The following is a 15,484-nucleotide window of genomic DNA, read 5'->3' as shown; positions in this document are numbered from 1 at the left end:
ATATATATATATATATATATTCTCTTAAATGACTTTATATTGCAAATCAACTAGACATTAATTCGATTAAAAAAATAACAATATGATTTATTCTTTTACAAAATAGTATAACTATGAATATTTTTTTTATCCTTTTACATAATTTAAACCTAAAATAATTTTTTAAACATAATTTAAACCTAAAATAATTTTTTTAAAAGGCACTTTAATTTTTAACTCAACCTTACCATCACAATCAAAATGCATTTGACATAATTGACTTATTTGACCTTCAAACTTAACAAAAAAAATTATTTTAGCACTCATTTAATTTGTTACCTCTTTTAACCCTTCAACTTATATATATATATTAAATCACGCCAAAAAAATTTAAAAATTTTAAAAAATTAATCAAAAATTTGACATATCATCCACATATATGCTACACTAGTAAAGTTAAAAACTAATTTTTCTTTCCATTTTAAGGTGATTTGACCAAAAATATAAATTTAATGGCAAAAAAAAAAGAAAAAAATTAAATGAACTTTCTCTTATAAAATTGAAACACCAAATAAATTATTATCTCAACTTAAATTTTTATAAAGTTATGTTTTTAGTGTTCCATAATCAAATATATAATTTGAACAGTTAGTAATCGGCACTTATACCCTTACTGATACGTTGTCTACCTCAATTAGAAAGGTTAATCTCTTTCGATTATCAAATTAAATCACATTTACTCTTAAATTTATTCTTTAGCTAATTAATTAATTTGAATTAAATTAATTGCGAGTTATCTAGTAATAATTGATTCTATTAAAATTATTGTAATTTTATAAAAATAATATGAAAATGATTTGATTCATAAATGACGTTAGAGAAAGATTTGCATCTTCATATTTTTATTCGAAATTAAACACGTTGGGTGGAGGTTTTTTCAAGTTATGCGAATACAAAACGGTCTTTTAAGTAAAAAAATCAAACAAGGTTATCAGTTGAGATGAAAATAAGGGTATCCCCACCAACAAAATGAGAACATTCAGTTTTTCCTATCTATCAATGCGAAATGAGAATGACCTTTCTAAGTTGTACCTGTGAAAGAATGGCAAAAAATTTTTGAATTTGTGTCAATAAGGTTAAGCAAGTTTCTTAGCTCGTCCGCTCGAAGGAGCACCATCCTCTTTTTTGGACCCAGATGCCTCGGGTTTTCTAGCCCAGGCAGGAGCTCTGTCTGGCTCGTAACGGTAGTCATAGAATAGTTCCTCTCCTGCATTGATTCGTTCTTTGGCAAATATACCCACACGGTGATCCCCTGCAACCATAATGACCTGCAAGACAATGGTTCATCTCACCTCAAGAATGAAATGAAAAGTGGTAAAAACAACTGTGGAACTCCAGAGGGTATTGACAGACAAATGATAAAAGAGTACAAGAGAAAAGAGTCTTTCTTGCATGCAAAGGCGTCTGAAGTGTACCTTGGCATAGCAATTAGGCTCAGGAGAATGGTTGGCGAACTTCAATTTGTCACCTTTTCGGTATGCATCAAGAACAAACTGAAAATTGGCAGCATCAAGGAATCAAAATTTGCTAAGAACATAAAAGAAGTTACATCTTCCAAAAATAAAATGATGAAAGGGCATACCTGATCATTCAGATTGAATAGAAATGATGAATTTTCACGGTCATATATCTTTCCACGCTTATCTGCTTCCCTATGGGAGATCAGCTCTCCAGTGTACTCACCAAGGTATTCATGCTTGCCAACATTATTCTGAAGGATGGCCCAAAACCTAAACAGTAAGTAGGGGGTGGAAGACTTGAAATCAAACCAAAAACTTCTAAATTACCTTCAAAAAAGCTCCCCATCCAGAAACATCTGATCTTCCAAGCAAGACCTGTACATACATGATGGGCAAGCCTTGTCAACAAATCGCTACCATAATCTTCTGAAGTGTCAGGTGTAGGAATATGGAGTGAACAAAAAAGTTAAGCAATGTAATGCCTATAAGACAGGATAGCTATTTGCAAACAAGGGAGCACTAACAAATACAATGCTACTTTAAATATTAAAAATGTATTTCTAAGCATATTCAGATACACCGTACACATGTACTCATCCAAGCAATTAAATGAGATGGGAATAGGAAACATCATTACCCTTTGTTGCTGTTTCAGAAGAAGCTTCATATTTCTGCATTCATAATTGTCACCTCTTTGTGGAGGAACCCCAAGACTACCAGTGCCATCACCACAACTGCAAAGTCAATTTTAAAGAATCAGATGCCAGAAGCAATATAGAAAGTCAGGAGAATAGAAAACAAAAACATACAAGCAATAACTTTAGATTTAAAATAAAAAACAACAAATGAGGATTCTAAATTTTTATTTGTTCTAAATATCGTCTTAGTCCTCCACTAAAACCGTACGAGTAATTTCAACATAGCCAAAGAAGACAAGCCACTACCATCTGAAACTATACATTTAGATAGAGGATGAATCTATGAGAAATTTTATCATGTTAATAAAAAGTTGATTATAGAAAAAAAATTATGAGTTAGTAACGGTGAAGTGCTAGTAAATAAATGTTAAAACAAGTGAATAAACAAATATGGAAGGCATGTATGATCTCCAAACACAACTTGGGAAGCAGATGAAGCCATATCACAGGTAAGGTTAACATGAACCTTTCCCAACACAGAAGATGCAACACATACAATTAACAACAATGGTGCCTAATAAAGGTAGTATCTCTTTTCAGTTCTATTTTAGAATAGGTTTAGGAGAAGCGTCCAACCATTTTTTTCCCATAACAGAACAAGAAAAAGGAAAATCAAAGCCAGAGCTCACCTGACCCAACAATTTCTACAAACATCTGGATCACATTCCCTGTCTGCAGCAAAGCATGGACACTGACGACTTCGGCATTGACTTTTAGCACAATGACAACCTCTAAATCGATTCTTGCAACTCTTAGGACATCTAAATAAACAAGCAAATATCAATAGACAGAATACATGCTTCAACATCAGGATATCATCAATGCACATGTGGTAACCATATATCGATATCAAGATCTAAGAAATCCAAAGAATCAAATATTGATAGACTCAGGAATTTATTGATGACACAAATTTTAACTTGAAAAATGATAGCTCACCCGCAGTATTTTTCACAGCATGTTCCATTTAAAAGGCAAGAACATTGCTTTCCGCAAGCAGTTTGACAGCTGCACGGATTATACTGCCGGCATGGCTGATCTTTCCTCTCAGTAATCCTTTTCCTGATTGAGTGATATGCAGCTGATTTCCAGGTATATTTCAAACGACGGACTCTACCTCTTCTACGTAAGAATCTTGATCTCCGTCTTACTTCATTATTTCCCTAGGGTTAAAAAAACAAAATAGAAGACAATGAGAACTCAGAGACAAAAAAAGTTGGCAGATTTATATAGTTTAGAGGAAGGGTTCCTCATGTCAAAACCTGCAAAAATAAGTCAAATAAAATCACTAACCACAGCTCCATTAAGGTCAAATTTGGAACACCCTTCAAGAAGAGATAAAACACCATCAGCTGCATGGCAAGCCAGCTTATTGTCAGAGCAGGTCATGTATAGGAAAACTTCCCAACATGTCTTCAATCCGTTTAAAAGATTTCTGGCAATCAAACAGCTGGATGACAAAGAGTAATCTATAAGTCAAAAGAATCAATTTTCAGGAAGGAAACCCAAAAGCTATTACTGCAAGCAAAATGCAAAAAAATTGGTGTTACTTGCAAAGAGAGGGCGATCCACAAACTATATAAAGTAACTCTTGGACCATGAGTCCTGATTGTTGTCTGAATTTTGAGAAAATGGGGGAAAGAAAATAAACATCATAATTGAATCATAACAGCAACTTTTAACAAACACTTACAGCAAGACCTGTAGAAAAATAGTAAGGTGGAAATGCTTACAAATGAACTTAATGATAGAGTATATTGTATAATTAACAATAACCAGGCAGCAGCTTTCATAGAATTCATCAACTAAAAAGCAATACATTAAAATGCAATGTGAAGTAGTAAAACTAACCTGTTCCTACCAAAAATCTCCAGACCTTTATCAAAAAGACCTTTTTCAATAGCTTTCCAAGATTTATCATCACTTAGTTCTTGTTTACATAAATTTTCGTCCACAAACTCTTCATTTCTCAGGCAACCATTGCTACTAGTCTGAGCCAGATCATTAACGGTCTCACTATAGGGTATTTCTCCTTGCACTCCATTTAATGGCCAATCTTTCCTCCTAGACCTTCCTGTATTTGAGGATTTCACATCCTTTTGCGAAGAAGACGTAGCATCTTCATTTTCTTTTCGTGGATTAGACCTGAGTCTCATATCTGCAGGCGAAACACCTCCACTCACAAGAGATTCAGATTCAGAAGCTTCCATCTTCTTCTGCCTCTTGCGCATGCAAATTAAAACTCGTTCAGCTACTCGCTTGCTATTTCTCTTGAGAATGCCAGATTTTCCAGCAATTTTATTCTTAGAAGGTGATAACTGAGGAATAGGTGAGGAATCCTCATGCCTGGGTCTTATCTCCGAGTCACTACTTTCTGAAAGATTTTTAGCATTGGATGAAGCACTTTCACTTTGGCTTGACTTTGCCTTCCTCCTAGTAGATGGACCAGCAGATTTCTTACTAGATGATATCTGTGCCGCAATACCATCAGATGAAGAATTTGACTTGTCTTCAGGATTCATTGGAGACCTAACTGTGTCATTTCTTTCTGACTTAAGTACCTAGCAGTAAACAAATCAATAATGTATAAGTACAAGGAATTCAACAAATAAAGAAAAAAGAGATCAGCTAAACATATACCAAACGATAGCAATGCAGACCACATGGTGCATTCTCATCATCTGTACGATTCCATGGAGTTTGTTTATCAGCCTGAAAATTATAGGACTGAGAAAATAAGAATCTAGGAGCCTAGCAACATACTCAGGCAATTATAAACATCTAGAATTGCATGAACAACTCACAGGAAATATTAGGTCCTGAGAACATCCATGTAATCTGCAATCAAAGACCTGCCAAATATAAGAAAAACGGATACAATTAAAGAAGATAAGAAAACAACACAGAACATGATAAAGAACAAGAAAAATGCTTACAAGGCACCGTCTACAAAATAAATTGTCAAAAGAATCAAGAGCTGCTTCAAGATCCTTATCAAGAAAGGAATTCCAATTTTGTTCTTCAGTATCCCTATTCTTAGAGGCCCCAGTGTCCTCCTCCTTCATAAGAGTTTCGTATCTTGCCTGTATAAGATGTTGGATGGTGTTTCATATCTCTGTAAAGCCAGCAAAAAAGAAAATGGGGAACAGCTGGACCTAAGTTTACACTATGACCAGTTTTATCAGAAAATGAGCAGTGGGGAAAAACAATCCCTTCAAAGAAGAGTCTTAGTAGCCAAAAATGTAAGAAAAAAGGCCACCTCTATTTTTTTTTTAAGAAAAAGAAAAATCAAAGTCCAACATGCAATTTCCAGCAAGGGTGCATACCTTGACATCAGCTGGACTTCTAGACAAACACTGTGCTAGTGATTCCAGCACCGGATCAGACAAACCAACTTCCTTGATAGTCATTCTGACAAGTTTATAACAGCATGTGTGAAAATAAGCAATAATTGGACGGAGTTCAGACATCAATTTTAAGAATCCTTGAAAGATATAGCGTTATTGGCCCTTAAGTCAATATGTAGAATAATAATAATGGAACAAGACCATGCAAGGATCACTAATGCAATATGAATTAAATTTCATAGAACATGTTTAGAAACATCATGTAAAGATAGCTTAGAGGTTCATTAAGTAAATAATAATGATTTTGCAACTATTTTAAGGATATTAGAATTTGATTCAAAGTAGCATAATTACATAAGCATATATTTCCTTTCAAAATAAGAAACGAACTGCTTCTTTTCCACCAAAAATAGTTAACTAAATTAAAATGGTGAAAATTCAAAAGGCACAAAGAACCCTAAAGCAACACAACATTTACAAATCTAAGCAAATTAAATAATTGATGTCTTACCCATATTTTTTTGGAATACTTGCAATGTATCCCACAATTATCAATCTTCTTTTATAATTATTAATTCCAAACAACACAAGTAAATTATGCATACCTTTGTCGCTAAATATTTAAAATACATCTTTATGTGTTGACAAAATTCTAATTACTGCAGCTATACATGTTTTCGGTAGGGGTCAGCAAAATCCGATTTGACTCGAAAACCTCCATAAAAAATTCAAATTTTGAATTAAATAGTTCGAGTTATTTGAGTTAATCAAGTTATTCATATCAACTTGAATAAAAAATCAAGCTTTTCGGTTTAACTCGAATATGAATTACACAATTCGAGTTATCCGAAAATTCAAATAAGAAAAGGTAAAACTACGTCTTTTTGATAAATGTTAAACTTTTCTAAAGTTAAAAGTCAAAACCATTAAGTTAAAAGGCAAAACTACGTCGTTTTGATAAATATTTACTCATTAAGTTAAAAGGCAAATAATCTTGTAATTCCTCTACTAGTTAAATAATTGGTGAATGCAAATGCAAAATTGAGTATAAATAATAGAGTTCGTTAACTCGACTCGAAAGTTTTTGACTCGATTTAGTTCATTACGAAAAAAAATTCAAATTGAGTTCGGTTGCTAAAATAGGATCCGTCAACTTGACTAACTCGAAATTTTTTGACTCGATTTGACTCGATCGAATACTCACCCCTAGTTTTCAGACTATTTTCAGATTTCTACACTAGATCAAGTAGTAAAAGAAACAACATATATTTCACGATAGAAAAAGAGAAAACAAAACCAACCGGAGAATAAAGTCTTCAGATTCAACAAAATCTTTCTTTTCTTCATCTTCCTCAATTAGTTCCTCCTCACTGTCGCTGCAGATAAGTGCTTCACCACCATTCTGATCATAGTATATTCTCCTTCTACCCACCACTGATTGATCCTCTGTCATTCTTTGATTTCTACAGCCAGAGAAATTATTTAGTTTATCCTTTTCATAGAAATTGAGAAAAAAAAAAGGCAAAAATAACCTATTCAAAATTTAATTTTGCTAGCGCTCCCATCTTGCCTAGGTGTGTGAAACATGTGGAATCCGAACCTCCCATTGGGCAAGTAATCAAGCTCAATGTGGACAGAGCCTGTTTTGCAAGTGACCACTGTGGAGACACTGGAGTTGTGGCCCTTGATGAAGTTGGCTTTTAGTCCTTTGTGGTGCAGCTCAAGCTATTAGAGGCCCCTTGACACAGGAATTACTTGAGGCAAGAGGTTTCACTTTAGCTCTCAAATTAGCTAAGGAGAGGGGGGAGATTCATTTGCAGTGGTGAACAAGCTCCAAAGGGATGGACCAAGACTTATCTATCCTCGGCCTACGCCTCTCTGAAGCTCACAGACATGCTAAGGATTTTCAGTCTATTACTTCTGCTCATATTGGTAGAGTTGGTAACCTAGTTGCACACCATTTACCTACTTGGGGCGGGTTCGTAATGGCATTTTCTATTTTGGATTTGATTATCCTAGTTTTCTTCTGGAGTTTGTACTTTCTGTTTAATTTTTTTTAGTATTTTCCATATCTGTTTTCCGGTTCATGTTTGGGGTTTGTGACTGCCCCTCCCAACAACATCGTCTCCAAGGTTCAAACCTGCGTCTTCCCTTGGGAGGGAAATATGCCTTACCATTACATTTCTTTCTAACTGACGTTCTATATATAAATAAAGAATGCAAGAATACATGACATAAAAAAAAGCTGACAAGAATTCTAGTTACTCTCACAAACCTGTCTAGAAATATCCATGTTGTATAAGGTGGCAGCTTTTTTACTTCAGTAAGCTTAATAGGGCGAACAGCATTCTTAACTGGAATACTAGATCCCATAAGAACTGCTGTAGACGGTTCTTGATAGCTATAACCATCCTTATCCCCATTACTTGCATCAATGCCATTTTGCATACCAAGTGCATCTTTTTGCCTCTTTGTCAATAGATCAGAAGCACTATCAGTGTCAATAATCCAACTGCTTCTCCGTTCCTTTGACAATTTATAAAGATGGCTTGTTATACCAACTAATTTTTGCTTGTTTTCTTCCAACCTTTTCTGGAAATAAAATAAACCAAAATAGATTAGCATGTATAACATTTATTTAAGCTCCTGAATAATGAGATAAGCCAGGAATTCACCTTTACAGAAAGAGATCGATCTGCAGCAACTTGTTTCTTTAACGAATCAATTACTGATAAAATCTCCTTAACAGACAGGGATTTTCCTTCAATTTGTGTCATCTGCGTAAAAGATAAAAATCCAATCCAAGTTTATTATTATCAGGTACACATAATTCAAGACAGAAATATCTACCAAAAAATTGTTGAACAAACACTTTTAAAACTAAAGAGTATGAGAGGAAAAGCAAAACAATTTGACATCAAAAGCAAAGACTAAAATCAATCCAGTTTAGTAACATTTATCAGCTTATAAACGTGTCAATTATACACTAACTTTCAATGACGTAATAACCCATAAAATAAACTAAATTCAACAAAATGCAGCTAGCTCCTACGATAAAACAAAAAAAGAGTCCAAAATCGAGGGAAACAAAAATAGTTAAAATGAGAATCATAAGGAAATAAAATATTCATGTGAGAAAGAGAAAGAAAAATCGGAAATGCGAGACTTACCGAGGAATCCTTAGGAGGTTCCGATCTATCCGCCGAAGCAGAACGCGAAGGTTTCGCTGTCATAGTCGGAGAGAGAAGCGGTTAGAGTCCGAAAAAGTAGATAGGAAGATCCGGATCGGGATCCGATTCATAAGAAGACAATGCCGGAGTAGTAAAACAAGCAAACTAGGTTTTTTGGCGGGTCAAGCTTCAAACCCTAATTGTAACAACTTTCTTTCCCTCTCTTTAACATTTTTTTTTTCCGTAGGGTCATTTTTTCTTTGTTTTTATTTCCTTTTCTACAGAGTTTTTTTTAATTATTTTAAATAGACTGAGGTTGGAAAATGTAAAATAAAGTTTTGGGGGGAAAGAAACGTGGCAATCTGGTTTGAATTACGTACTGTTGAACTTAACAAAAGCTTGCTTTGTTTGGGATCAACAGACACGATTTCCCATTTATATGAAAATGAGATATCTATTTGTACAACTCAAATAATTAAATATAATAAATTATTTTTATACAATATTTACTTTTGTACATAATTTTTTTAATTCTTAAATTAAAGAAAAACACTTTAAACGAGTTTAAATTCATATCTTATTATTACAATAGCAATAATACTAATTGAATTAAAATTAAATTATATTTTTAATTAAATTTAAATTTAATGCAGGTTTGGATGGAAGATTTTGAGAATAAATTTCATTTATGTTAAAATTTTGAAAATTCTAAAAATAAATTCTCTATTTAAGTAAAAATAATGGATATATTTAAAATTTAGGAGGAAGTTGTAAGTAACTCAATTTCCATTTTCAAATTTCTCACTATTTTATTTTTAATATACATTACCCTACTATAAAATAAAATTTTTAAACTTAAAAGAAAAACAAATTTTACTCAATTTTAATATATTTTTTAAAATTTTATTTTATTAAAAATATTTATAAATTTTAAAAATATAATGGTAATCGTATTGAATATTTGTAATATTATTTATTTTTTTATAATTATTTTTTTATTTCTAAAATTTCAATAACTCAAGTTTTCTTAAAACAATTTTTATTCAAACAAATCCATTACAATTACTAGCATTTTAAATTTATGAATTGGAAGTACTAGCATTTCAAGCAATTTGAAGTATTAAATAAGACAATTTTAAATATTTGTAAATGTCAAGTAATTCGTATTCAACGTTTGTGATTACCTTTTCATCAGTATCATTTTCATGGTTCAAACACGTATTCTCATTTTGAAATTCAATATGTTTTGCCAGTACAGCTAACACGTATTAATACCTTATAATTTTAATATAATTGTTTATTGTTAATTAATATTAAAAAACCACTCAAACATATTTTTTAATGGTACAAACAAACTCAATTAGTTTAAATTTTTATTTAAAATTGAATTTGAGTTTTAAAAATAAAATCATCAAATTCGCACCAATCTTTTATAGCGTAATCACACTTTTGTAATATTTAAAATCAAGTCGCATAATTTAAAACGATTAAGTTATTTACTTTAGTATTAAATTAAATATTATCCAATTCATTTAATTATTTGATAAATGTTATGAATTAAAAGTTTGGTTCTCCTTTTATCTATTAAAATTACGTACGTAACAACTGGTAAAATAAAATTTGTAACCTCTATTATTAAGCCTTTGTGTAACCAAATGAAAATTAATGTACCGACTCCAATTCTGCACTAAATAATTTTATATATAATGAAAAAATATATTATTCTAAAAATCCTACATTTTCGTTTATACAATATTAGGTTTTAGTTGCATAATATCATTATCTACTTTGATAAATGATTTTCTTTTTCTTTTATTGTTTTCGCTTTATGTTTAAAAGAAAACAATTATTTAACTAAATCAGATTATTAAGTAAGTGTTTTGCTTTATAATCTCGAAGATAGTTACGACTCTAAAAATATTTCAAATTTTGTTAAAAGAAATTAATAATTGACAATATTGTTTACGTAATACAATATTAATGTAAAGTTTGTTTCCTAACTCCATTAGTTAATGATATATATATATATATGAAATATCAATATTAATTTTTTAGTATACTATAATCAATGTTATTAAACTATTAGTAAATTTACGTTTTGATCATTCAACTTTAAAAAGTTACAAATGGTCACTGAATTAGTCAAAAAATTTTATTTAAGTTATTGAGCTATTAAAATTGCTTATGTATGGTATTCTCTGTTTGCACTGCTTATACCAATCGAAAGCTCTTTTTCTCTTTCTTTTCTACAATTCATTTTTTTTTCATGAAGCAACTTCAAAAGTCACGTATATTGTTGTATCTGCCCAAATGAAAATTAAAATATACTTGAATGTTCATTTATCTAAATGTATAAACTAATTTTTTGAACATATATGTATTATTTTGCAACTAATTCTCTTCATTCACAAGATTGATCTATTGTCTTATTTACTAGGTTAAAATTTTCTTAATTGAGTGAACAAGCCCCATTTAGGTGCCTTGGATCGTAACATTATTAGAATATAAACTTGATTTTATTATCGAATTAAGTAGCGAAGAAGAAAAGTTGTACATACATTGAGCCTTATGTTTTTCCAAATATCTATTACCAAAAACATTAATACTATAATTCCACAAATTAAAAGTGCAATATATATTTTAAGTTTGTAGAACAATGCTTTTATTCTACGAACAAGTGTCACATGGCTAGAACTTTCATCTCGCGTTACGTGCATCCTTAGACAATTCGTTCATTCCAAACTCACTTAAGTCAGCCTAACCATCACAAGTGGGGGTTCCTTCAAAATTCCTCCAAGGCACCAATTTATATAGCGGAAGCAATTATGCTAAAAAAACTACAAAAAAAAAACAAAAACCCACAGAAAAGAATGCACAAGAAGTGTTTCAGTAAATGCTCTCTAAGAATTCTATTACTCTTAAGAATTCAAGATACAATGGATGATCTACAAGTGAGGAGGAGGCTCTCTATTTATAGTTAAACTCTCCCAAAACCAACGATCTAGATTAAGTTACATTGACAGACGACATTAGCCTATCCCTTAAATCATGGGATTTACAAGATATACCATATTGAACCTAATCTAATCTTTACAAGATATGATTCCTATCAATTTTCTAAGGTTAGTTCCCATATTTACCAAGGTAGCCTATGTTGTCATATCTTCATCACTGGGCCACCCAATGATGGGCGTCGAAACCACCAAAAATAATTCCTAAGTAAAGAGTGGCAGTAGGGTCGAGTCTACAGGGATTGGATGTTGTAATCAACTTCTGTGTTTACTTATGAACAGAATGTTCATTGTGTTAAAGGTTGTGGCCAAAAGTTGTGCCCACGACTCCAAACGTACCTGCAACAAAAATAAATAAGTAATCGGGGGGTTTTGAGAATGTTTAGAAAGTAAATAATCTATCAGCGTAAATAAACAATTAAATAATATTAAAAATAAATTTAGTTCGGGAAATAAATTCAGAATTTTACAAACAGAAATAATAAGCCTTAGCCTTAGACTCGGTAAATTCGGTATCAAGAATCGATCCTCGAAAATTAATCTTCTCTTCCAATGATAAGTTGATTATAGCAGTTAAGAATGTCTTAACCACAAATTCTTCCTCTCGTAGCTGGTCTCGGTACAACCTGCAAACCAACCCTTACCAATTATCTAACCGAGATACACGAGTTCCTGGGCAGCCTTGCATTTTGAAGAACCCAACTCGAATTAACGGCCTCAACCGCGTGGGTCGTTTAAACCCAATCACTTCTTTCTTGATTTGTTCTTAGAGATCCGAATACAGTACGGATGATTCGTTTCTCCAACTGTTAGCAAGCATGATCCAACCCAACGTGCACTTTGACTTGAAATCGAGTTTAACTTTAAGGGATGATTGGTCTATCCCGATAATTAGGAAAAAAATGAATATCGATTGAATAGATTTTTAGCACGAATTCATATTTCACGATTCCCAACCGGAAAGAACATCAGCCTAAGACTAAGATGAAATTTAGTGAAGAATGAAATTATTCATGCTTTGTAAACTTTGGAAAGTGGTTTGATGATTATGGTGAAGAAAGGAACATAAAGGACTTCGAAAGAAATTAGCCCAATTTTGTAAAATAAAGAAAAATGCAAATGAAAGTAGCAGTATGCTCACTTCAATTTGAAAGACAAAAGAGAATAATTCAATTCCAAATTGAAGTAGGAATGTAGAATTAAGTGATGCCTTTCTAAAGGACATTAAGGCCCTATTTATATACATAAAATTTGCTATTTTTGGCCTTAACTAATTTAACATAAAATAAGAAATAAAAATAAAATAAGATTTTTTCTATTTTTGTCTTTTACAAAGTCAAAAATTCTTATGAGTTATTGGCTTTTCTCCACATTTTTTATTCGGCCTTATTTTTATTGGTTGTGTTTCAATTTGGTCCTTTTCTGCTCGTTTTTTTCTCTTAGCATCCCAATTGCATCCCTGACAAGATTAAAATATAAAAGTACTAATTTAGCAGGGATCAATTCAGAAATAAACCGAATTAAACACAAAATAACATGCAAATTAATATGTTATCAAATCCCCCTACTTAGCTCATGCTTGTCCGCAAGCATGTTGTTCCTTCAAACACTAGAAATTATCCTACAATTTATTAAAGATCGAGCCTCTTTTCCACATTCATAATCAATGTAAACAACATTGGCAAAAAATAAATAAATGCTCAGAATATATAGTTTAATCAACAAGTGTCATGAAACTGGAATATGTGAACTAAATCATTTGACTAAACTGAGTTTGAATCCCAAATTTGCAAGGAATTATTAATTAATTATGCATTAAATTTTTTTAGACATGGTCAAACCTTTTTACGCGAATTAGGATGACAACCCAAGCACCCTATCTCGGTTACTCAGTTCAAACAGTCTTTTTTTTAAGGCTCGGTTAGTGGAATGTTTGCAAGTTATCGACTTGTCACTTGAACCTTTTTACGCTCGATAAAATGACAACCTAAGCACCCTATCCCGGTTACTCAATTCGATCACGTTTTTGAAACTTTCACTCATAACTTGAGCTTTTATTTATTTATTCATTTTATTTAGTTATTTATTTATGTACAAGCAAATTATTTATGTACAAGCAAATATTTTTTCAAACAATCAATTTATAAGAAAAACCTAGTTACATATATCAACCTTAAAACACAAATGTTGACTAATCTAGATACTTGAACTTTTTCATTTAAAATTTTCCCAATTATCCAAATTGACTAACTAATGAGATTAGAGGCTCAATGTCAAAGTAAACTATTGAATAATTCTAGCATAAGATTGAATCACATGTAAAAGAGAGACATGTAGAAAAAATCATGTCTATTCATCATCAATTTTAACCCCCTACTTAAACTTTTCTTGTCCTCAAGCATGTGTCATATAAGATAAAAAAAATAGCAGCTAAAATAACAAGTAAAAAAGAAAAGTTCAGAATACTCCCCAGGTGTTTTTTAACGATTTTATCGGTGTTGAAGGTAACAACTTTGCAGGATGTCAAGGATTGTAGAGACTTGGTTTTCCATTGTTCCAAGTCGAGCTTCAATCCAGCTTAAACATGCCTCCACAGATAGAGGTTGTTCCTCTTGCTCCCTAGTATTGATGTGTGGACGTTGGCAAAAAACCATATTTCCGCAAGTAGCCTGTGTACCTGAAGGAACAAAATAACACACAGTAAGGGTTCTAACAAGCAATCCCATAGAATCCAAACAATATTTATTTAAGCTATCCATATTATATGCACATCTTAAGGACGAGAAATCAATTTCAGAGGGAAAAAGTCGAGAGGTTAGATTCATAATATATGACTCAAGTATTAGTGGACGAATACATCACAAAATGGCATGAAAATTTTGCATAAACCAATATCCTTAAATTTAAATCCAGAATGCATAAGCCATAAAAAAATAGTTCAGTCTTAGTTAGAACAGATGAGAGTCATTTCTACCTGAAAAACTAAAGGCTAAAATCGGTGAATATATCTTAAAGCAAGTTTATGCACCAATAAGTCTTTTGTGAACTTCGGATTATAAAGCTGATTAGAATGAGTTAAGACACAATAAACATCTTGAGCATCAAAGTTACTTGGAATATCTAATAGAGTAGTATGATAAGAATCGAATTGAACATTGTCATGGTCGACGAAACCCATGGCAATGTTAAATTCAAAAATTGACATCCGAAAGTCCTTACCAAGCAAACGAAAACAGATAATGCTTTGTGTTTCAATAGTTCGTAATGCATTAATATTGAAGCTAAATGTAGTGTAGAATTCATAAATCAACTCATAATATGTATGACAGGAAATATTAGCAAATGAATTCCAACCAATAGCATCAAAGTAGCCAATCACAGCATCGCGAATATTTAACATATCAAGAGTAGAGAGATCTATTTGCTTACAGACTGGGAGCGGATGTTGTCGGATGTCATTGTATCTTGCACGATGCCCCGAGATCAAAAGGTCTAAAAATCCTCGTAACCGACCATCGATAGGCATAGTGTTTGCACAACCTCGTCTATTGTGTTGACATCTCGTGATGGTCGAACATATTCGTCAGGCGATTCGGGTGGACTTGAATTTCCAGTAGCGTTAGTACTGTTATTTAGGGGTGTTGCTGACTCGTGTGTCGGTCATCGACAAGCTCGAGTGGTAGACGATCGTGTTCGGCATTGAGAGACACGGTCGTTTGTGTTTGAAGGACCTTTGGCATTGTCTTTAGAAGTCCCGAC

At 32.3% G+C, this 15,484-nt stretch overlaps 1 protein-coding gene across 4 annotated transcripts; it reads right to left on the bottom strand.

Annotated features, from left to right (window-relative positions):
- Positions 1 to 853: 853 nt before the first annotated feature.
- Positions 854 to 9,124, bottom strand: LOC107914321 (histone-lysine N-methyltransferase CLF). 4 transcript variants are annotated; one of them, XM_041078834.1, is made up of 18 exons: positions 8,715 to 9,124; positions 8,220 to 8,321; positions 7,820 to 8,136; positions 6,846 to 7,007; positions 5,524 to 5,608; positions 5,134 to 5,280; positions 5,002 to 5,049; positions 4,838 to 4,909; positions 4,049 to 4,758; positions 3,748 to 3,813; positions 3,491 to 3,647; positions 3,137 to 3,360; positions 2,827 to 2,958; positions 2,137 to 2,233; positions 1,827 to 1,874; positions 1,622 to 1,750; positions 1,455 to 1,532; positions 854 to 1,307 (listed from the first exon to the last, which is right to left on the bottom strand). In XM_041078834.1, the coding sequence occupies exons 1-18, from the start codon at positions 8,775 to 8,777 to the stop codon at positions 1,116 to 1,118; spliced, it is 2,829 nt and encodes a 942-aa protein (XP_040934768.1). In that variant the 5' UTR covers positions 8,778 to 9,124; the 3' UTR covers positions 854 to 1,115. The 4 variants fall into 4 exon arrangements, with proteins under 4 accessions (XP_040934768.1, XP_016698682.2, XP_040934769.1 ...); XM_016843193.2 differs by lacking the exon at positions 3,748 to 3,813 and having other exon boundaries at positions 8,715 to 9,000; XM_041078835.1 differs by lacking the exons at positions 8,220 to 8,321; positions 8,715 to 9,124 and adding an exon at positions 7,115 to 7,695 and having other exon boundaries at positions 7,820 to 7,961.
- Positions 9,125 to 15,484: the final 6,360 nt, after the last annotated feature.

The sequence above is a fragment of the Gossypium hirsutum genome, chromosome A10 (genome assembly GCF_007990345.1).
Source record: "Gossypium hirsutum isolate 1008001.06 chromosome A10, Gossypium_hirsutum_v2.1, whole genome shotgun sequence".
NCBI lineage: Eukaryota > Viridiplantae > Streptophyta > Magnoliopsida > Malvales > Malvaceae > Gossypium > Gossypium hirsutum.
This window is presented reverse-complemented; position numbering and strand designations above follow the sequence as displayed.